This window comes from Ursus americanus, chromosome 10 (genome assembly GCF_024610735.1).
Source record: "Ursus americanus isolate L20-20 chromosome 10, mUrsAme1.1.p, whole genome shotgun sequence".
NCBI lineage: Eukaryota > Metazoa > Chordata > Mammalia > Carnivora > Ursidae > Ursus > Ursus americanus.
The window spans coordinates 15488214-15509841 of NC_142136.1; the positions used below are offsets into that span (position 1 = coordinate 15488214).

The 21628-nt window shown below is 39.2% G+C and overlaps 2 protein-coding genes across 4 annotated transcripts in view; one reads left to right on the forward strand and one right to left on the reverse strand.

Moving 5' to 3' along the window:
• GPR180 (G protein-coupled receptor 180) overlaps positions 1-3647 on the reverse strand; it is a 40309-nt gene extending 36662 nt beyond the window's left edge. For all 3 annotated transcript variants that reach the window (XR_006782097.2, XM_045810994.2, XM_045810993.2), the window contains exons 1-2: positions 3395-3647; positions 757-915 (exon numbers count right to left, since the gene is read on the reverse strand). Coding sequence is in view for 2 of the 3 variants with exons in the window: in XM_045810994.2 (XP_045666950.2) it covers positions 757-915; positions 3395-3539 (304 nt within the window). In the remaining variant the exon portion in view is untranslated. The remainder of the gene's footprint in view (positions 1-756; positions 916-3394) is intronic.
• A 2198-nt stretch (positions 3648-5845) lies between these two features.
• On the forward strand, positions 5846-20864 carry TGDS (TDP-glucose 4,6-dehydratase). The gene is made up of 12 exons (XM_045811020.2): positions 5846-6066; positions 8575-8641; positions 9639-9707; positions 10847-10937; positions 12310-12452; positions 13581-13679; positions 14529-14588; positions 15781-15824; positions 16454-16619; positions 18414-18472; positions 19114-19211; positions 20379-20864. Exons 1-12 carry the CDS (start codon positions 5981-5983, stop codon positions 20465-20467), a joined length of 1071 nt encoding a protein of 356 aa, XP_045666976.1. The 5' UTR covers positions 5846-5980; the 3' UTR covers positions 20468-20864.
• Positions 20865-21628: the final 764 nt, after the last annotated feature.

Sequence of the window (21628 nt, forward strand, 5' to 3'; positions counted from 1 at the left end):
GAAGAAAGGAGAGGGATAATTCCTACTTTTTCTCATGGATGCTTCACATTCCTAGTATCTCCTACAACCAATTAACTTCCAAGGCGTAAAATGGGTAGCATGGTATATGCCCTTCATTTCTACAGAAATTAAAGTTTCACTAATTCTGGATAGTGGACCCTAATATTTGGGATAGTGTTGATGAGAATGGAAGGGTTCAAGGATACAGGCAACTAGGATAATAAAAGTAGAGCTTCTCCAGGGGCAAATCTATAAATTTACAAATGATGCGGTGCTGGTACATCCTAAAATGATGTACTTTGTCACCATATGACTAGGTCCCATGTTCCAATAACATGTTGCAAAACAGCGTCACTTGGGCTAAATCATACAATTAACTGAGATAATACATATTTAGTGATTAGCTCAGTGCTAACAGATAATAAGCATTCAATAAATGCTATTATTCACTCCACGCTGCCACTGGGCCAAAATATATTCGCCATATTGGTCTTAATCAGATGACTTTTAAGAAGTACAAATGAAGGAAGCATGCCTTTATACATTATCTGGATATTTTTCAAAAATCTTTAATGATAAGGGGAGGAGAAAGGCATTCTATCCTTTGATCAAGGAAAACTTCAGCTCAAAACGTACTAGAGAAAATGTCACCACAGTGCGATGTGTCATGAAACATCTTGGTATGAAAACAAAGATTTCAACATTCAGAAGGAAAAAAAATGTATCTAATGATCAAAGAAAAAAAGATATACTCACTTGTCAACTGAGCTTTGGATAATTTTTCACCACAACTATAACCAGGACTGCTTTCCTGCAGTTTTAGCCATTCCTGGGCTTGGAACAAGTAGAGTTTAGCTTCTTTTCCAACAGCTACTGCTATGTTGTTGATTCTCACACACAGAAGAGCATGGTCACCTTGACATTAAAACAAAAATTATTAAATAGTTTGGTCTTGTATGGAACTGACATGATAAGACAATTCAACACCTCTATTTATCAAAATAGGAATTTAAAGAACATAGTTTTTCTTTCTTTCTTTTTGTTTTATTTTTTAATTTTTTAAATTTAAATTCAATTAATTAACATAGTGTATTATTAGCTTCAGACACAGAGTTCAGTGACTCATCAATCTTACAGAATACCCAAGAACACAGTTTTTCTTAAATCTCACTTAACTAGGTAGATCACATTGGAATGAACATCCCATACAGGTGCAAGTCAAGAGACTATTCACATTAGTTATCCAAATTAATGTGTGGTGTCTCCTTACACTTCCAATGAAGAGTGATGCCATTTCACTGAATAAATAACATCTGCTGTATCTGAACATTCACTACAACAGGATTTTTGCCTCATTTTACAACCACTCCACGTCTTTAATATTTGTTCATAAACTATCTGTAGAAGTTTCCCACCAAAGTTTCTCTTGTTTTCTAATATAATATGTGTGTTAATATTATACTTTTAACGGAAAAAATAGGCATAGCTAACAGCAAGAAAGCTTAAACAAATTAGTTTGGGGGTAGACATTTTACACCTGATAAAAAATTTGACATCTGTGACTTTTACAAAGGAACTTGCAGAACAAGAGATGTTGTGAGACTTAGAATGAGCCTGGTTGCACACACTGAGTACATTGAAGGCCCTAAACAGAAATGGCAAAAAAGTAGTTGCCTCTAGGCAAAGGAACTCTGGGTGAGGAAAAGTAAAGCAGGATACGGTTTTCATTTTTCATTTTAAGATCTCTTCTCCTGTGCTGTTGTCACATTTGTTATCATAATAATCACTCTGATTAAACATTTTAAATAAATTTAAATGTACAGTATGTATCAAGGAATGTCCAAGTCTCTTACAGAAATTGATTACATGATAAATTATCCAAAATTTTAGAAGTGACTTGAAGGTTTAACATCTTAAATTGCACTGAGTTAATTATTTCAGTATAATTTAGTATTATTTTATTGAATTCAAATTCATTAAGACTGGTAATAATAAAAAAATATATACACACACATAGAAAGAGCGTGTATGTGTGTTAATATACTTGGAACACTCAATTTCTCAGTCTTCCTTGAGATATCTGGATTTCCTACCTATGTTTCTCCTGTTTACCAAGTAATCATGAAATATCTGGGTTGTCTAAGTCCCTCTCCTAGTGATAACCCATGTCATAGCTTCTATATATCCCAGATTTTCCAGCACTGTCCAGGTTGTGCCATTTATTCTAGTGTCTTTGCTGTCACTGTTCATATTCAAAGTACAGTTATAGCCAGCTGATTAAAAGAAACTAAAAATGTGACCTAAAAAATAATAATAAAGCGTTTCTATATTTTAAACACTTTGATAGAAAAAAAAATTCAGGTTCCCCTCCCTTTACACCACCAATTCTGTAATTTTGCAACAGTTTAAATTCCTTTCCTACACCAAAATAGCTTCTTGTTTCTATTATCTTCTTAAGAATCCTCTCTGGGACAACAGTTTGACATTGCATCTTCTAATGCTAAAAACTGTATTAATCAAGGATACCAACCTTATCGAGGCAAATCATTATTTAAAATACAATACTAGTCAAATAGAGTACCAAAAGTACGTACCAAGAAAATCACTTAAATTTTGAGAGTGCAAATAAAGCAAAAATTAGAATGAATTGCAAATTCATTCATTGAAGATTTATTGATTTTTGAGGGAGACCAGGAAGTAAGAATCAAATGCAGTTCTCGTTTCAGAAGAGCCAGACAGGATACAAATGATGAAGCTTCCAGGACGCACTTAAATGCATTTCTGTCAAGTGAGTTCTAGACCTCCTGGTCCATGGTAAATCTACTCCTTCAGTAGTGGAGTAACCAAACTGTCCTAGCAATTGTTACCACTAGATTAACAGGTATTTTATTTGGTTTCCAAAACCTCTCTGCTTCAAGTGCGTTTTAGCAAATTATCTTAAAAACAAAGACTAAACCCAGTAAATCTAAGTTCTGGAGCTTAAATGCAGACATAAGTACAGTGCCTTAGTGCATATAATCAGGCTGAGACAGGAGTGAGCAAACGATGCTCCCTTGAGGGAAGCATCTGGAAAGATGCAGCATAGGAAGTCCTCCGTACTTTCGTTCGTGCGGGGAGGGTGGGGGAAACGGTGTTTCAAGTGCAGAATACAATCACCAGTGGGGGAGGGTGCTGAGCGGGGAGCAGCAACAGCAGGGCTGGCGTTAACGCATCCCACGATTCCGGCAGCTGCAGTCGGGGGTGGGCTGCCGGCGACGCGGGAAGTCCAAGTGGGGCTGGGGGCAGTCCCCCGCGTCGCCGCCGCCGGCTCCAGGCCTCCGCAAGCGAGGTGGGGAGGCGCGCCCCGCGGGCTGGGCCCACGCGCCTGCATCCCGCTCCCCGCCCCCGCACCTACCGTGGAACTCGAAGTGGCCGATGCTCTGGCCCTGAGCGTCTCGGGCCGCGGCACTGCTGAAGCTGCCCCGCAGGGTCTTACCCTGGCTGCCCGGCGGCCACCAGCAGCAGGTGAGGGCCACCGCCAGCAGCCGCAGGGCTCCCATCCCCCCTTCCCTCTCGGCACCCACACCCCGGCCCTAACCGCCTGCGGCCGCCTTCCCCACGTCGGCAGCCGGGGGTGAGGGAGGAGGGAGCCGGACCGGCGTCCCCGACCCGCCCCCGGGAGACTGACAACCTCTGTGGCAGGCCCCTCCGCCACGAGCCAAGTACACCCACCAATCAAAGGCTGAAATGGGCGGGACGTGCGGAGGCGCGCGTCCCATCACTCCCCAGCCTGCTGGCTAGTTCCCGCCTTTTTTATGGAGACGCAGAAGGGTGTCGCTTCAGGTTACGGAAAAAGCATTGCCCTACGTCGTCTCCGTGTGTGTGCCACTGCGCATGCGTGGGGTCGCCCGCACAGCTCCCGAGGGCTTTCCAGGGGCGGGGCGCGGAGGGAGTGGTGGGATGTGGGATTCTGGAAGAACTGAGAAGCAGCGCACGACGGCGCCGGTTCTGGTGAGGAAAGGAAGACTCCCTCAAAGCCAGAGGTGCCTATGCAACCTACTGGACGTTTCCGCTTTACCGTCTCAAAGACACGTAACTACATGTCCAAGTTTAACACATGAATGCTCTTGGCGCGTCTAACCGATTTTAACCTCTTAGGTTCCCTGTCTTCTTGAATTATATCGTCAGACAGCTGGGAAGTATGTAGCTTACACCCGTGCATCCAATCATCTCAATAAAACAGGTCTATTAGCGCCTCTTCTGGGCGGCGATGGTAGGAAGCAGCTGCCTCTCTTCATATCCAGGGCCATCATGGTATTATCTTGCTTGGCCTGTGGAAGTAACTTGCCACCAGTCTTAATTTTCTCCAGTTGGCCATGCACAGCCCATCTCTATCCTAAAGCCACAGAAAGCTTTGGGAAACGAAATCTGACTGCATCACTTCCTTCAAAGGCTTTGGATCGCCTGTAGCACAGAAGCCAAACTCTTTAGAATATAGCTTTTGAGTTTCTCACATTTCCATCTCGACTTTTTGGCTCCATCCTTACCGAACCACTGTCAGTTCGCTGAACACTCCAAGTTCTCCTCTCTGAGCCTGTAGCTCTTGCAGATCCATTGTATTTAAAAAGTGAGATAATATTATTAGATTGTATGCAGCTTTTCATTATTACGTATAAGCAATATATCAGTGAACATATTTGTGTTTTTCTGCAATTATCTATATTATATATCATGGGATTTAGGAATCGTAGGGTATGTGCATTTGAACTTTTCCTGTATGTTACCATTTTTTTTAAAGATTTTATTTATTTATATGACAGAGATAGAGACAGCCAGCGAGAGAGGGAACACAAGCAGGGGGAGTGGGAGAGGAAGAAGCAGGCTCATAGTGGAGGAGCCTGATGTGGGGCTCGATCCCATAACGCCCGCTGTGCCACCCAGGCGCCCCTGTATGTTACCGTTTTGCCCCAAAAAAGGTTGTAACAAATGACATTTCCACATATACTGGGTATTCTCTTTCTTTTTATACTTTGCCAACACATTATATGAAAAAAGAAAAAAAAACCCAAGATATTTATCCATTCAACATTAACTGATCCTTTATTCTGTGCCAGGTCTGGTCCCACGACCTTGGGATTATAGCAGGAAACAGAACAAAGCCCCTGCCCTCCCTGGCCCATACCAATGAGTAGTTCAACATAAATGTTGATGACTATTTTAGAGAAAAAAGAAAGAAGGATAAGTGGTTCAGCAGGGCTGGGGTAGAGCTTGCTATTTTAATTGGGGTGGTCAAGGGTGACCTTCAATCTGAGAACTGACAAAGTAAGGGTAAAAACCAGGCAGACATCTGGGGAAGGGGCATCCAGGCCTAAGGGAAGTAGCACGCCTGGCAAATTCAGGGAGAAGCAAGGAGGGCAGGCAGGCTGGGGCAGCGTGAGCAAGAATAGTAAGGGTGGGATCTAGGAAATATCTTTACCACCATTGCCAGCAACCTGCGTTGTCGGTAATAATACTAACAAAGCAAAAGGCATTTTCCGATTGCAACCTCCCATTTCCACACTTTGCAAGCAGAGAACTCCCGGAGTTCTCAGCTCAACTGGTGAGTAATCTCGGGAGATTCTTTAGCAGTACAAGAATGAAAAAAGTAATCACTCATAATTCCGACTTTCTGTGTATCCAAGTAAAACCTGATCTATAGTGGTGTCACTTGACACAAAACTTTCCAGACCCTACTTCTCAGATAGCCCACTTACGCCTAACCGGTCAGGTTTGGGAAAGAGAGGAGCTGCGCCTGCGCAGTAGCGCAGCACTGCCCGCCCACCCAAGGGCCCCGCCCAGACTGCAAGTGGGCGGGGATAAGGCGGCCGGGTTCCGGAAGCTGCAGCAGCCTGCCCCACTGACGTGTCGGGGCCGCGAGACGCGTCGCGAAAAGTCGCGGTGGAACTTACCTGCGGTGTATAGATCTGGCGCTTTACGCTGCCAGACACTGCTGAGCTGGGAGATGTCGGCTGCAGGCCGGACGGAGCCCTTGGGTCCTCCCAGCAGCTTTGCGAAGCGGCTTCTGGTGACCGGGGGTGCTGGTTTCATGTAGGTAACGGCGCCGCTGGCCGAGTAGTGGCTCCCCCAAAACCCCAACCTTTTCCTGCGCCTCTGCTTGCTCTTGGCATCTTGGAACCAGCTTGGGGGGTCTGATATGGGGAGGGTCTTAACGCACGAACAGCATCAGCCTACCTACCTTCTTCCCCCTCTCCCCGCCTGCGAAGACTTGGTTCCTTTGAAACTGCGATTTTATTTAAGATGCCTCCCAACCAAAGCCAAAGTACTGTGGTGCTATCTGCCCTCTTACCTGGCCGGGATGCACCCGACACTCTTCTGAGTGCCCCCACATTGCAGTAGGCTTCTCACCAACTGCCCCAGCCTCCAGCCCTCCCCCTCCGTACACAGGCCTTGTACATATAAGCGCCAAGAAACGATTTTTGAATTACAGTAAAGCATTCATTTATTTAACGGCCTTTAAAAAAAAAACACTCTTTTGAGGCTTTGACCTGGACGAGATGTGTAATGCCGCTTTCCCTTTCACACCCACACGCAATCAGTGAGTCCTCTTCCAGGGCTTCCGAAGCGAACACTTCTCGCCCCTCCCCCCTCCTATCCTAGTCCACGTTACTGTCTTCTGCCTAGATTACTACTGTAGCTTCCTGATTGGTCATACTGCTTCCCCTCTTGTTCCCTAAAAGTCTGTTCTTCACACAGAAGTCAGTGTTTAAGTAAATAAGTGCATAAAGTTTTACCCCAGTGGTTCCTGTCACACTTAGAATAAAATCCAAACTCTTTAGCATATCTAGAAGACTCAGGGGTCCAGGCCCTACTTTTCCAACCTGATCTGCCATTCTGCCTCTTTGCTTTTCTGTACCTGCCACACTTAACCTTTTTGGAGTTCCTGGAACACATGAGGCCCATTCTTCCTGTCTTGAGGCCTTTGCACTTGCTTCCCCTTTGGTTAGAGCACTTGCATCACTCAATTCAGATGGTTACTTAGCTATCTATCACCTCCTGGGACAGGCACTCCCTGGCCATCCTATCTAAGATAGCCCCTTTCCCAACTAACACACTAATCATTACCCGAAGTTATATTGTGTATTAGAGTTTACTTGCTTACTGCCTGCATCCCCGCTCTAGAATGTAAACTGGATGAAGGCAGAGACTGTTGTTCACTCAGCATCTGCAAGAATGCCTGGCTTATTTTACAGAGGTCTTCAGTAGTTATTGAATGGCTGAATGCACAGGTACCAACAGGAAGCTCCCAGTGTCTAGTGGAAGAGGAACATGGGTATCACCTCCCCCATTAGCACATTAAATCACCTCTTCAGATCTGACAGTAACTTGGAGGAGGGTACCAGGCAGGCGGGATTTACTTAATAAGAGGAGGGGCATGAGGGGCGCCTGGGTGGCACCGTAGTTAAGCGCCTGCCTTCAGCTCAGGGCGTGATCCCGGCGTTATGGGATCGGACCCCACATCAGGCTCCTCCGCTATGAGCCTGCTTCTTCCTCTCCCGCTGCCCCTGCTTGTGTTCCCTCTCTCGCTGGCTGTCTCTATCTCTGTCAAATAAATAAATAAAATCTTAAAAAAAAAAAAAAAACTTAAAAAAAAAAAAAAGAAGAGGGGCATGAGCATAAAAGGGTGGTACTTGTGTGAGAGTGCTGGTCCCAGAAGGGCAAGTTCTAGAAAATGCTGTGAAAGGGCCATCAAGTACAAACTCTGAGTTCATAATTTCATCAAGGGCTGCCCTTGGTCCTGGGAGCCCAATGTTTTGGCATCTATGAGAAAATCTAGTGGATCATCGCACTGAGAGATGTCTCTGGTTCCACTTAAGGGTCCTCGGAAACCCAGGAGCCACTATGGCTTTCTAACTCAGGATGGCCTCAGCCATTATAAGCCTTGGAAACCTAGGTTTAATCTAGAACCTCCCTGAGGATTCTAGTTTACACCACCAAATTCTTGTACCAAGAGATAGCAATTGCAGTAGGGTTACTGTGAACATAGACAACTCCTATGCTCATACTAACTTAAGTTTTGCATGGTTCTACCTACAGTCTCTTAAAAGGTACGTTATAGTTTCAGTCTATTTGTACTGACCATCATCCATCGTATTGATCATCCTGCTTCACTCCCGCACTCAAAGCACATGGACAAAATCATTTGGTTAAACTATTTTTTTCCTTATACCCAGGACCAGTAAATTCTCTTTTCTCCACAGTGCAAAGGGATATCGATATATCAATACCAATTATTGATACTGTTGAGAAAGTTAGTGAAAAGTGGGGGGGGGGGTAGTTAGGTTATTTTTGTTAGTTTGCAGAAACTTAAAGGTATCTTTGTAGTTAGGTTATTTTTGTTAGTTTGCAGAAACTTAAAGGTATCTTTGAATAGTTTCCTAATACTCGATGGGTTAAGGTAACATTTAGGAAATGTTAAGAATTTAGGGAAATCTAATGATGTACTGTATGGTCACTAACATATCATAATAATAATAAAAAAAGAAATTAGGGAAAATGTTTAATTTTTTACTAACAAAATATACTTTTTTCTTAAAGCGCATCACATGTGATTGTCTCTTTAGTAGAAGATTATCCAAACTATATGATCATAAATCTAGACAAGGTGAGTTTTATAAAAATGAGCTTCGTGCACTGACACTTAACGTACATTTTTTTAAAGCGTTAGAATCTTATCACGTTGATATTTTAGTTTTTTATTTAGTCATTTTAGCAACTTAGGGGACTACATTGTCATGTGATCATGCTGTAATTAATCTTAGTCTTTTTAAAGTTTTTCATTATGATAGCCCATAAAGTAAAGATTTTAAGTGCAGTATTTTTACCAAAAGAAAATCTTCAACCCTAAGTTCAATATTTAGTGTAATCTTGTCATTATTAACCTTTTTTGGAGTTGGGATAGTCTGATTATTTGATTTGATTATTTGATTATTTGATTTTATAACTGCCACCTCCTGGAAAATTACATATTTATTTCTTAAATTAAACTCATTTAGTTTTGAGGATTTTTCTGTAATAATTGAGGTCTCCCTGGAGAGTCTGAAAGCCATGATTGGTAATCACTGGATTTTTGACTTTAAACACAAGATGCAATTGGTTAGCTTAATCTCATAAAACATAATAGTAAAAGTCTATGGACAGAATAATCTGTAGGTCTTATCAATTTTTGCCTGCCTTACTATTAGGGACAGTAATTTTCCCCCTTTGTACAGGTATTTACAAACAATTCAGGAAACAGTGTAGTGAGTTATAATATGCATAACACAGGTGTGATTGTTTTCAAGTACTAATTCTTTTGCAGTAAGAAATGGTAAGCTCTTTCGGTGGCTGGGGGCAAATCTGGGCAGGAAAAATTTTTAAAGGTGGGGTTTCTAAAAAGTAATTTTTTTGTATTTTGAAAAGATAACAAAATTACATGGGTTTGTTTTTTACTTTTTAAGATATCAGAGACTTCTTCTAAAAGCAAAGAGCAAACACTTTAAGAAGACGTTTTCGTATTATGATCAGAACACCTGCAGTCTTTACAATAAGTTGATATTTTACAGGAGAAACTATTATCACTTTTTGTGTTGTTTCTCTCCCTCCCCCTCACTTACTTTAAGCTGGATTACTGTGCAAGCTTGAAGAATCTTGAAACCATTTCTAACAAACAAAACTACAAATTTATACAGGTATGAAAATTTTCTTATACTTATGTAATTATTATGCTGTGCCTCTTTATCCATTCAGACATTCTATCTTTCTACTTCGCATGCTTGTGTAATGTGGTCTTGGAAAGCACGCTTATTAAAGACCTTTTAATTTCCAGAAGTACCATGTGCTATAGAAAATACTGCTTTTAGATTAATACCACTCTAAAGCTGCGTGCGACTTTTGGTGCCTTGGCAGATCTATGGGTAGGTGGTTGAACTTACATGATTTATGATTTTTAGGTCCTCACTGGCCTTATTAATGAGGCCTTGCTGGGATTTAAAGAGACTGGTATAAAGGGGCAGGCAACAGCCAAAAAGCCCACCATACAGCCCATGGGATAATCTTCTGTGAAGGTCGATTGATTGGCTCTGGAAGGCTGATTCTTACTAGGTACTCTTAGTACCAAGAGTCCAAACTATAAACCAGAGAGCCAGGTCCTTGCAAAGGGAAATTTTAATGTCAAATGAAACTATTTAACTCATGATTTATGGTTTTTTTTTAATTACCTATAAACTCTCTTTTTCACCACAGATTATAAAGAATATACTGAGCAAACATTTTGTAATTCTACTCTCCTATATGAAAGTGTTTCTTTCAGTCAGCAAAGAATTGTTGAGAATACATATTTTTAGAAGAATTAAATGTGCATATAACATCAAAAGTACTCATAAGTTCACTTAGTTGTGGTGAAACACATTTTTAAAATGTCATTGTAATTGTTACACTTACTTTAAATGTATTGCAATAATGGTTACCTCAAACTTTAAAAATATGTTTAAAAAGTTTCCTGTTAACAAGGTTGGCAAGAATGTTATGGGGAAAAGCTAGCATGGTTCTTAGTCATAGTTGGTGTTTGATAAAATACTGCTTTAGACACATATTTGCAAAAAAGTATTTTGAATTGAATATCTTATATCCTAGGATGCTGGAGAAATACATCATTGCTATACTTACTTCACTCCTTGGTTGGATTTTCAAGATATTTTCTATTAAAGCAGGGTGGTAGTGGGGGGATTAATTTTTTTCTTATCATTTTTTTGGTTCATGTAGTAAAATGGTTATACCCATGGGAGTGCTGAATGAAACTTCGCTTTTTCCTGTTTGCTTTTTCATATAGGGTGACATATGTAACTCTCACTTTGTGAAACTGCTTTTTGAAACAGAAAAAATAGATATAGTACTACATTTTGCTGCACAAACACATGTAGGTAAGCATTGTTTTATGTTACAGTTACGATGGGCACATTTTTTTCCCAGTGACTAATTAGCCTAAATCAAAGTCCAGTATTGAAGTCAAACAAGTAGGGCCTTAATATGTCTTTGAAAGAGCACATGCCATGCCCCTACCAGGAATACTGGGTGCTTTTCCAGTCACTTTTATTAATATAGGTTGAAATATAACCTTGAATGCTATCTTAAAACTTTGAGTTCAACTAAATTCAGTATAGTGATTACTTCTGGGGAAATGGGCCTTCAATTGTATTTTTAATTTTTTTTTTTTAAAGCTGGGTGGTGGATACACAGTTGAACATTATATTATTATCCATACTCTTTTGTGCAGTCTGAGATATCTTCTCCTTGTCTGCCATTTTATATTGTGCAATATACCATACGTACATTCAGAAGTAAAGCTAAATGAATAATGATGATGTGAATACCCATATAGCCATCACCTAAACAAAAGATAGAATATTGCTGAATCCTCATTAGTAGTTACTACTATTACCGCCTTCTTACCTGATTTTACAATTATAATTTCCCTTGGTCTTCTGCACGGTATATTTAGGAGATTATTCCATAACAGAATATAGAGATATTCCTCATTCCTTTTCCTTATTGTAACTGAGGCTGAGCTTCTTAAGCTTAAGGACCTTTGTGTTTCTTGTCTAAACTATTAGTTTATGTCTCCTATCCAAAAGGGTTGTTCCTTTTTATTTTTTATAACTTCTTTATAGATTGAACATATTAGCCCTTTGTTTCTGATAAGTTCAGATATTCATCCCAGTTTGTCATTTATCTTCTTACTTTGTTTATAGATTTTCTGGTTGTTTGTTTTTTCTATGCAAGAGCTTTTACATAGTCAAACTGATCAGTTTTTTTTTCATTTTGCTTCTGGGTTGTGAGCTATTTTTAGTAAAGTTCTCCTCATTCCCAGATTGTAGAGGACCTATTCTTCAAAGTAAATTTATTTTAAAAATGATTTATCCAGCATTTATTGTGTTTTCAGCAATAACAGATTGATCTGAAAAGCCTCGCCATTTATTAGTAGAATCTAGAAGTTTCAAGTTTTAAATTTAAGAACATTTTAAATTTAGATGTATCATTTTTTTTCTTTTTAGAATAAAAAAAAGTGTTTCCTGCAAATTTAGCGCTGATAGTTTTCTAGGTTAAGAATTTACATGTACTTTATAATTTAGGCTTAAAGCAATCATAAATAGGAATGTGTTTTGTTATTTTTTTAAACTGTTGAAGTTGTGGTGAATGAAGAAAAGTGAGTAGAGCTTTCCTTAAACCTGAGTCTGCTGGTGGGTATTTGTGTCCCTTGGGTGAAATTGTTCTAGCTTTTTCTCTTTTCTTTAGATCTTTCATTTGTCCGTGCCTTTGAGTTTACGTATGTTAATGTCTATGGCACTCATGTTTTGGTAAGTGCTGCTCATGAGGCCGGAGTGGAGAAGTTCATTTACGTGAGCACAGATGAAGTGTACGGAGGCAGTCTAGATAAGGTAAGCTTCGAAATGGTAGGTTTCACCTGCTGACCATGGACCACAATGCAAATCTGTCTTACTAAAACCTCTTGTGGGCTTTTTTCACCCCCTCGTTATACACACTGTGGGACTCTCCAAAATGTTTTTCCTTTGTGTCTTCTGTTCAAATCAAAGAATGCCACCCCAAATGGCAACAACCACCTAGTCTCAGTACAGATTTATATGTAATTTGACTGACAATATTTTGCAAGAGAGCAGCACCTCCCGCCTTTCTGTCCCAGTACATACGTGACAAATGTCACTCCCGTGGGCCGGGTATAGGTAAATAGGCTGCAGTCTACGGCCTGCTCACCTTTCTCTCCCACTCGGAAACACTGGAATGTCAAGGAGTGAATGTGAAGTTATTGTAGAAGCTGGAAGCTATTCTTTTTTAATCATTCGTACCTAGTGTACTTTTTATGCAAAAGATGTCTCCATTCTCATCTGTATTTTTCATCGTCACTGTTTCCAACGAGTGACCACATTCTGTTTTATATTTTTACCAAAACATATACGTGGTGAAAAAAAAATCAAGCAGTTTGAAAAAGCTTATAATGAAAAAAAGCAGACCCTGACCACATCTCCTTAATATCCAGTCCCACCTGTGAGACGCAGTTATTCTCAGTTCTCATTGCAATGTGTATGAGGTGAACTTCTTTCTTCCTGTACCTTTGTCACCCTACATCAGATCTGACACAGTAGCTAGAATGATTTTTAAAGTATAAGTCAGATTATGGCATTACTCTGCTCAAAACCTGTTCATATTGTTACACTGGCCTTCAGGGTCCTACATGTTCTGGCCTCCCTCTGGCTCTCCGGCCTCATCTCCCATTTCTCTTCTCTCACACCAACCTCCCTGCAGTTCCTTTGGACACAATTCTGTCCCAGGACCTTTGTACTTGCTGTTCTCTCTGCCTGCCTTATAGGGTTATTGTGAATGCTACTATATAAAAAATGCTTAGAAAAATGCCAGGGACATAGTTGGAGTTCAATGAATGTGTTTTAACGTGTAGTAATTAACATTTCAAGTTTTTAATATGTTTTCTGATTTTTCTACTTAGATATTATGCATAATACGTATTTTTTAATGCATCTTTTTAAAATAAGGAATTTGACGAATCTTCACCCAAACAACCTACAAATCCTTACGCATCATCTAAAGCAGCTGCTGAGTGTTTTGTACAGTCGTACTGGGAACGATATAAAGTAAGAACCAATTTCAGAAACTCTTGAATTATTTTTCTTTTGACTTAGGTGATAAAACTCCAAGTTTGCATTAGCTGCATTCCATTTTTAGACTCAAAGACCTAGATTGAGGAGTTTATATATTAAGGAGTTTAAAATACTTATTTCCTATATTGTGTGGACAAAGCAGGACCTACTTCTTGTTCAGTTCACCACTTAAAGGAATAATTTGTATATATGTTTTCCAACTTCAGTGGTACATGGAGTATTTTAGCTGTAGGGAAAAGCCCTGTTGGAATATCCTGATTCTCAGAATCCTCCGGGTGGAAGAAGACAGAGGGGGGCAGATTCCGTGGCCTGCCACATGGTCCTCTCTACATGATTCCCCTCTTGGCTCCTCATGAGTGGGAGTTGACATTTTCTTGCCTTTTGTGTTTCATAGCATCGAGCCTTTTCCCTTTCGTGGTAGCTCTTTTTATTTGTAAGGGTTGGTGCATCAGAGAAAGACAACGTGAAGTTTCACATCTAACCAAGCCTAAGGTCTGAGACACAGTCTCTGAAATCATCAGGTAGAAATTCCCTTAATTTTCCGCTGTCAAACCTAACTAACCTGCCCCCATCTGTATTCATCCTGCTCTTGTCCTAGGAAAGAAAATATGCCTCTTCTTTATATGAGCCTCTGCCTTTCTCTGAATCCTATCCTCCTCCATATTTTCAGGAACCTTACATTAGAAAAAAAATCCCTTCACTTCTGTGCTTAAGGCGTGTGGAGGTATTGAACTTCAAGTGCCCATCTTTTAGGACTGCTTATCTTTAAAAAATCATTACAATTGGACCTCTTATTATGTTAACACTGACTACTCTTTTAAGTTTCCAGCTGTCATCACACGAAGCAGTAATGTTTACGGACCACATCAGTATCCAGAAAAGGTACATTTTACTTGTGAATCCATGGTGTGTTTCGGTGATTGTAGCTTCTCATTATTTAAGATAATCTGTCTTCAGTTATTTGTCTGGAATAATTTCTGCTATAATTACTGTATAGGCCACATGCAAATCTCATCAGGTTTAGAGTCTGAAGACCTGAGTTCAAGTCTCAACCTGACACCAGCTGGTGTGACCTTAGGCCCTTGGAGCATCATCTTTAAATTGGGGGATAATGAAAATACTCAGCAGGGATTTTGAAGGATCCAGTGAGATGATAATGTGGAAATGCCTGGTGCTGTTCATGATTCTGAAGTCCTGTAGAGCATTCCCATCGCTCCTGTCATGTTGCTGGAGACTCCTTCCTGGTTTGCAGTCTAGAAATTTGAGAGCTAGTTAGAGAGTCCTACGGGAAGCTTGTACAGAAATTTGTCTTCCTGTCAGCTGGCTCACTGTTCCCCAGCTCCTCTTTATTGTTGCTGGCTGGAACATCTTCAGAAAGTAGTACAAGTAAGTGAATAAAGAAATGTAGTTAAAAGGCTGAACCAGCTGTGCAGTTGGGTCTGATCATTAAGCCTAATTTTAAGTAACCGTTGCCTTCTGTGCCTAAAAATGTGGAGACAGGGTTTTTCACCTTCCAGCCGGTTGCATTGATCTATTTGCCCGAAGAAAGGGGCCATGTCATGATCTGCTGGTCTTAATAGCTACTCTGCTTAATTTGGGGAGTATCTTTCAGAGGTGCATTATAAGTTTAATAATATATCTCACCCTGTTTAACATAACTTTTCTTTTAATTCAATGGCACTGGAATTTACTTTTCATTAATTTCACAAGCACTGATCGGGTAGGTGCTATATGCAAAGCAATAAGTAGGATATGATTGCTGCCCTTAGGAAATCAAAGGTGAGCCTTTATGATGAGACCAAACTGTCCCTGAGGACTGTTCCTGAATTTTGCACCATTTGTATCATTTTGTCTTTATGTTCGTCCAGCAGATAGCTTGTTTTCGTGAAGTAGGAAGCTATCTTAGAGTTCTTTCACTTACCAAAATTACAGTGGCTTTTTTCTTGAACTGATAAGAATTAGAATTTATATACATATTTCTTAATAATCATAATCTTTTAATCTTATGATGAGTTAGATTCATATTAATGAGTGAATTTCCAATGTCTGAAATGATATTTAAATATTCTTTTAGGTTATTCCAAAATTTATATCTTTACTACAACACAACAGGAAATGGTATGTTATTATTTACCTTTGTTCCCCTATGTTTTTCTTTATGCAGATAGTATTTGATGACAGCATGTCTTGAAAATCATAAAGTCTGAAGAGTTGAAGGCCATAGAATTGAATATTTCAACAAATTTATGAATTCCCTCTATAATCAATGTGATGGTTCTTTAAATAATTACAATCTGTAACTCATCTTTATACTTTACTTAGATAATTTGAATTTTTTTTATAATTTCAGTTCTTAAATAACGTATCCTAGAACTTTGAATTATAGCATTAAGGTGTAACATCTATCTTTATATAATTTTACTTTTCCAAAGGACTTATTTAACTCACAGAGCTATACCTATTTCTTCAAAATGCACTTAAAGTAGAAAATTGATGAATAACTTATTTCTCAGGGGTCATTTATATGCTTGTTACCTCCCTACTGAGTGCTGTAGGAGGTTCGGTGGTCATTTAAAAATTAGGGATAAAATTTAGAAAAGTCATGAGAATTTGTGTTTTCAGTAAAAGATTTCTAGGCTCTCCATGGGAATTGGCTTCTCTGGGATTGTACCCAGTCATTGTGTTACCCTGGTTTGGGAGAGCTTACATTTTATGCTTTATGATTCTCTTTCATTTAATCTTTTTAGCTGCATTCATGGATCAGGGCTTCAAACAAGAAATTTCCTTTATGCTACTGATGTAGTAGAAGCATTTCTCACTGTCCTCAAGAAGGGGAAACCAGGTGAAATTTATAACATCGGAACCAATTTTGAAATGTCAGTTCTCCAGCTTGCCAAAGAACTAATACAGCTGGTATGTATATATTGCAAAAGGGTAGTGTTTTCAAAATTGTCACTAAATTAGTGGCAGTAATCATTCATTCAGTCAAAATCAGCAATTTACAATTTACTCAATTGGAAAGTGAATGAGTAGAAAAATGAAAAGTACACAAAGATATATCATTGGGTGTTTTATCACTCATTTATAACAGCTTTTCAGGAAAATAAAAATCCTAACACATTAAATGTAGATATTTATTATAATAAATACTTCAATGTCAGAAATACAAAACTGTGTGTGCTAGTCTTAGGGATTGATGATATGTAAGTAATTATAGTTAGGAGTGTATGTATGTATTAGTGAACATCAGTTCTCAGTCTCAGGATTCAGTAGAAAGGGAGACTTGGTGTAGGGAAATATTTTTCCTTTGCACAGCTGTCAGAATACTCTGTACTCCAAACATGTGGGTTTTCCATACCAAGAAATTCTGAGAGGCGAGTTGGGTGGCCTATCATTTAACTCAATTTTGACATTATCTGCCTGGAGATGGCTTCAGACCCCATAGGCTAAGGGCTCAGTCCTATAAGACTGTCCCCTGCTTTACGTGCCAGCCACAACCCTGGTTGTCCCCTGTGCTTCTGACCAACTGGCAATATAGCAGAGGTACTTAGCCGGAGCGACTCACGGAAGTCAGAAAAACAGTTTATTTTCTAGATGACTGGCTCATTGCAAAGGATAGAACTCAGGAACAGCCAGATGGCGGAGATGCCTGGGGCAAGGTATGAGAAAGGAGCGTGGATTGACCACGTACTCTCTGGGCCCACCACCCTCCCAGCACCGCCATGTTTTTAGCACCTCAGATGTTCTCTAAACCTTGTTGTTTTGTTTTTTTATGGAGACTTCATTAAGTAGGCATGATTGGTTAGATCATTGACCACTGGCTACGAATTCAACCTCCAGCCCTCTAAGGACAGGGTTGGTTCCCTTGGCAACCAGCCCCCTTCCTTAGGAGCATTCCAAAATTCTCTCATTAACGTAAACTCTGGCATCCTTAGAAGGGGCTTGTTATGAGTAGAAAAAAACACTCTTATCTCTCATCACTTAGGAAATTCCAAGGGTTTTAGGAACTTGGATAAAGAACAAATATATACTTCTTATTATAAATACAATATCAGGGGCGCCTGGGTGGCACAGCGGTTGGGCGTCTGCCTTCGGCTCAGGGCGTGATCCCGGCGTTATGGGATCGAGCCCCACATCAGGCTCCTCCGCTATGAGCCTGCTTCTTCCTCTTCCACTCCCCCTGCTTGTGTTCCCTCTCTCGCTGGCTGTCTCTATCTCTGTCAAATAAATAAATAAAATCTTTTTAAAAATAAATAAATAAATAAATACAATATCACACTGAATAATAACCAAGAGTCAAAAAACTCATTTTCTCCCTTAGTTTATGCCATGTGCATTCTTTGTGAGCTTCGGGTAGAATGTGCGTTATAAAGTACGGAAAGTGTTAATAAAACGCTCTCATTTTAGCTGTCTCCCCCCACTTTGAAGGGGTTATTTTTCTTTTTTTCTTCTTTTTTAAAGATTTATTTATTTATTTTAAAGAAAGAGAGTGTGCGCACAAACGAGAGGAGGGGTAAAGGGAGGGGGGAGAGAATCTTCAAGCAGACTCCGTGGGACTCAACCTCATGACCCTAAGATCATGACCTGAGCTGAAATCAAGAGTTAATCGAGTGCCTCACCCAGGCTCCCTGAAGGAGATGTTTTTCTTGTCTTTTTAATCAGCTATTGAATACCTTTGTTATTTTCTGGTCTTCTCCATTTTGACAGATCAAAGAGACCAGTTCAGAGTCCGAAATGGAAAACTGGGTGGATTATGTTAATGATAGGTGAGTAACAAGTTAAAAGGTTGGGGAAAGGTTGTGAAAGCTCAGATACTTTTATCATTCTAAAATATGTGGACTTAACCAGAAACTACTATTATTGCTCTTGAGTTTTTCGCTAAAGTATTTTTTCCTAATCATGTGTCGAAAGAATAAAGTGTAACATTATTGCTTACTAGCTGTGTGACTTAAAGAAAGTTACTGACCTTTTCCAAGTCTGAGGTCTTCTCGAGTGTGAAATAGGGATAATAATGTCTCATTAACAGAGGTATTTTAAGATTTTATTATAATGTATATAAAGTGCCTAACCCAGGATGTGGAACATAAGATCCCTAATACATTTATGTGAATTTATTTATTCATTCATCACACGGTTAGGTATGAGGCACTGCATTCATACCCAGGTCGTGGCCGAAAGCAGAAAAGGATGAGCCACGGAGAGAGTTAGGCATCTGGGATTACAGATGATATGTTTTTAAATGTGTACTTTATTTTACAAATTTTCTATAATAAGTGTGTCATCGGAGAATTTTTTAAGAAAAAATTTGAATTATGGTAAAGATTCATGGACACGCATTAGATCTCTTAGTATTAAATTTGTATATATCTATCCACAATGTCATTTTAAATCTGTTCTGTTTTCCAAGACCTACTAATGACATGAGATATCCAATGAAGTCAGAAAAAATACATGGTTTAGGATGGAGACCCAAAGTGCCTTGGAAAGAAGGAATAAAGAAAACAAGTATGTTATGCATTGATCTTTTCGGGGCCGGGGGGAGGAGATTCAGAAAAATTGAAAGGGAACATAATTTACTTTTAGAACACTATAAATTCAGTAGAATGTCGTGATGAAGCATTTTCACTTTTTAAATTGTTACATTTCATATGTTTCTAGCGACAGTAACATATCTCCTAAGCATCTTGATTTTCACACACTGACTTCTGCTTAGGCTTCCTGTGTCTTATCAGCGTTTGTCAGAAACCTAGTTCATTGATTCTCAGATGCAGACTTTTCACTTTTTTCACATCCTTTACAGGTGTGAGTTTTAACGTCACAAGTGTCTTATTATTGCATCTTTCTTACTCCCTTGGTAATACGTTAAATAACGGTCAGTGGCATCTTGGATTTGATGAGCAATTGACAGTTACAGTCTTTGAGTGTCTTGAGTCTTTTTATATTGAAACAAACAAAATTTAGTATGTGCAGAAATAGCCATTAAAATGAGTGTATACAAAATCTGTATATATATGTTAAAGTTCAGTGTAAAAATGTATTCATGAGAAAAGACGAACTCACATGTAGAAAAGAAGCGTTCATTTAGAGCTTGACACAGAGTCCTTGTGTTGAATTTTTAAAAGCAAATTTTAAAGATAATTTCTCATTTTTTAACTAAAAAAACTTTGCTGATAGTATAGCCTCATAAACTAATTTTACATATGACCAGAAGGAAGACCACACCATCTCATTATGCCTGTAATGCAGTGTTGTTGCATTTACATGAACAAAACATTGCATTTTTTTCTGTAACTTTAAAACCAGTGCAAATGACTTATCTCTCTCCCTGGATTTCTTAAAATCAGAATGTCTTAAACACTTAAGACTGGCAAATTCAGTATTGAAGGACTTCTGAAGTTAAAAAGAAAACAATAATGGATTTTTAAATCTAAGTGTTCAGGTATTGAAACATCTTGTGATTAATAACATTGGTTAGTTCAGAATCAAATTGTTTTCTTCATGAGGCATCCCTTTGGCAAGAGTGATTCTTACTTAAATTAAAAATCTAAGTAAAATCAGCTGAGCAGCTGATGGGTAGGATTTTTCTTACTTAGCAGGAACTCAGTAAATGTTGGTTAACTGGTGTTCAGTGTTTTATTTTTTTATTTTTGTCTTTTGGTTTTTTCCTATCAGTTGACTGGTACAGAGAGAATTTTCACAACTGGAAGAATGCAGAAAAGGCATTAGAACCCTTTCCAGTACAACCACCATTTGTACAATAAGGACAATTTTCAGAAAAGGAAGAAAATTATCCTACCTCGACAAGCGATATGAAATCAAGTGACCAGATGAAGTGTCCTCTTCATATGGAATTAGATTCATGACTTTTTGCATAAAATTCAAATGCAGAATGCCTTTAAAATAGTTTCAGTATTGCCATAGGATTTAAATATTAAGATTCAAGTTAGGAACCAGTAGGCCTAGAAAGACCTCTCCATGGGAGGGGGCCAGGAAGGAGGACTCTCATGGTTCCGGGAACCAGGATGGGGAACAGCCCTGCACAGATGACAGCCTTGGCTGGCACTGAACTCAGCTTCCCAGCCTTTCCTCCTGCCCAGAAAGTCTCAAGTTTTCATTTTTAGGCAATATAGGATGAGCCGTATACTGTCATTCATCTTTTTTTAAAGATCTGATGTGCTATAATTGTTTTAAAATGGGAACAATGGAAGCATATTTAGCACTTTTTAACTTTTGATAATTTTGTAAAATTAAGTTAAATGTCTTTTAAAAGGATGTAGTTTTTATATTTTCAAAATCAGTTGTTGAAGTTATACATAAGTAACTGCATAGGAGAAATTTTATCATGTTTTTACTGTTTAAAATGATTTTATTTATAAAATTATCAATATTTTAATGTATTTAATGTAGAATGTGGCTTTATTTTTAGTAAGGTATGTTTTTATTTTGCTGTAGAAAAACTTTTATACTACTTGATTAAATTTTTAATTCCTCTGTCTATTAAAGACTTTAAGATGACTCGAAAAAGCAACTGACTGGATATTGCATTGAGAAAGGGAAAGGAGTCCAAGACTGTGCCCAGCTTTCTGGCTTCAGTGCACGAGTGATGGCTGGTTTCCTCTGCAGAGTGGGTAGCAAGGCCATTAACTTGGAAGTGGTCAAAGGAAGGGGATAAGAGTGGAGTCAGGGCCTTGAGGAGGTGGAGATCGAGAAAAGAATAAGCAGATCCAAAGTCAGTTAAGAGGATTTGCCAAACAGGAGTGAAACACAAACTGAAGTTGAACATTGTAGTTCCAGAATTCTGAGCTAGGTAAAAATAGATTGACCCATAGGTGGGCATAGTCGGGGTCAGTGGGGGCAGAGGGAGCGGAGGGCTGAGAGTGAGAGCGAGTGAAGTGATGCCCACTGGCCCTAGCTGTGTAGGA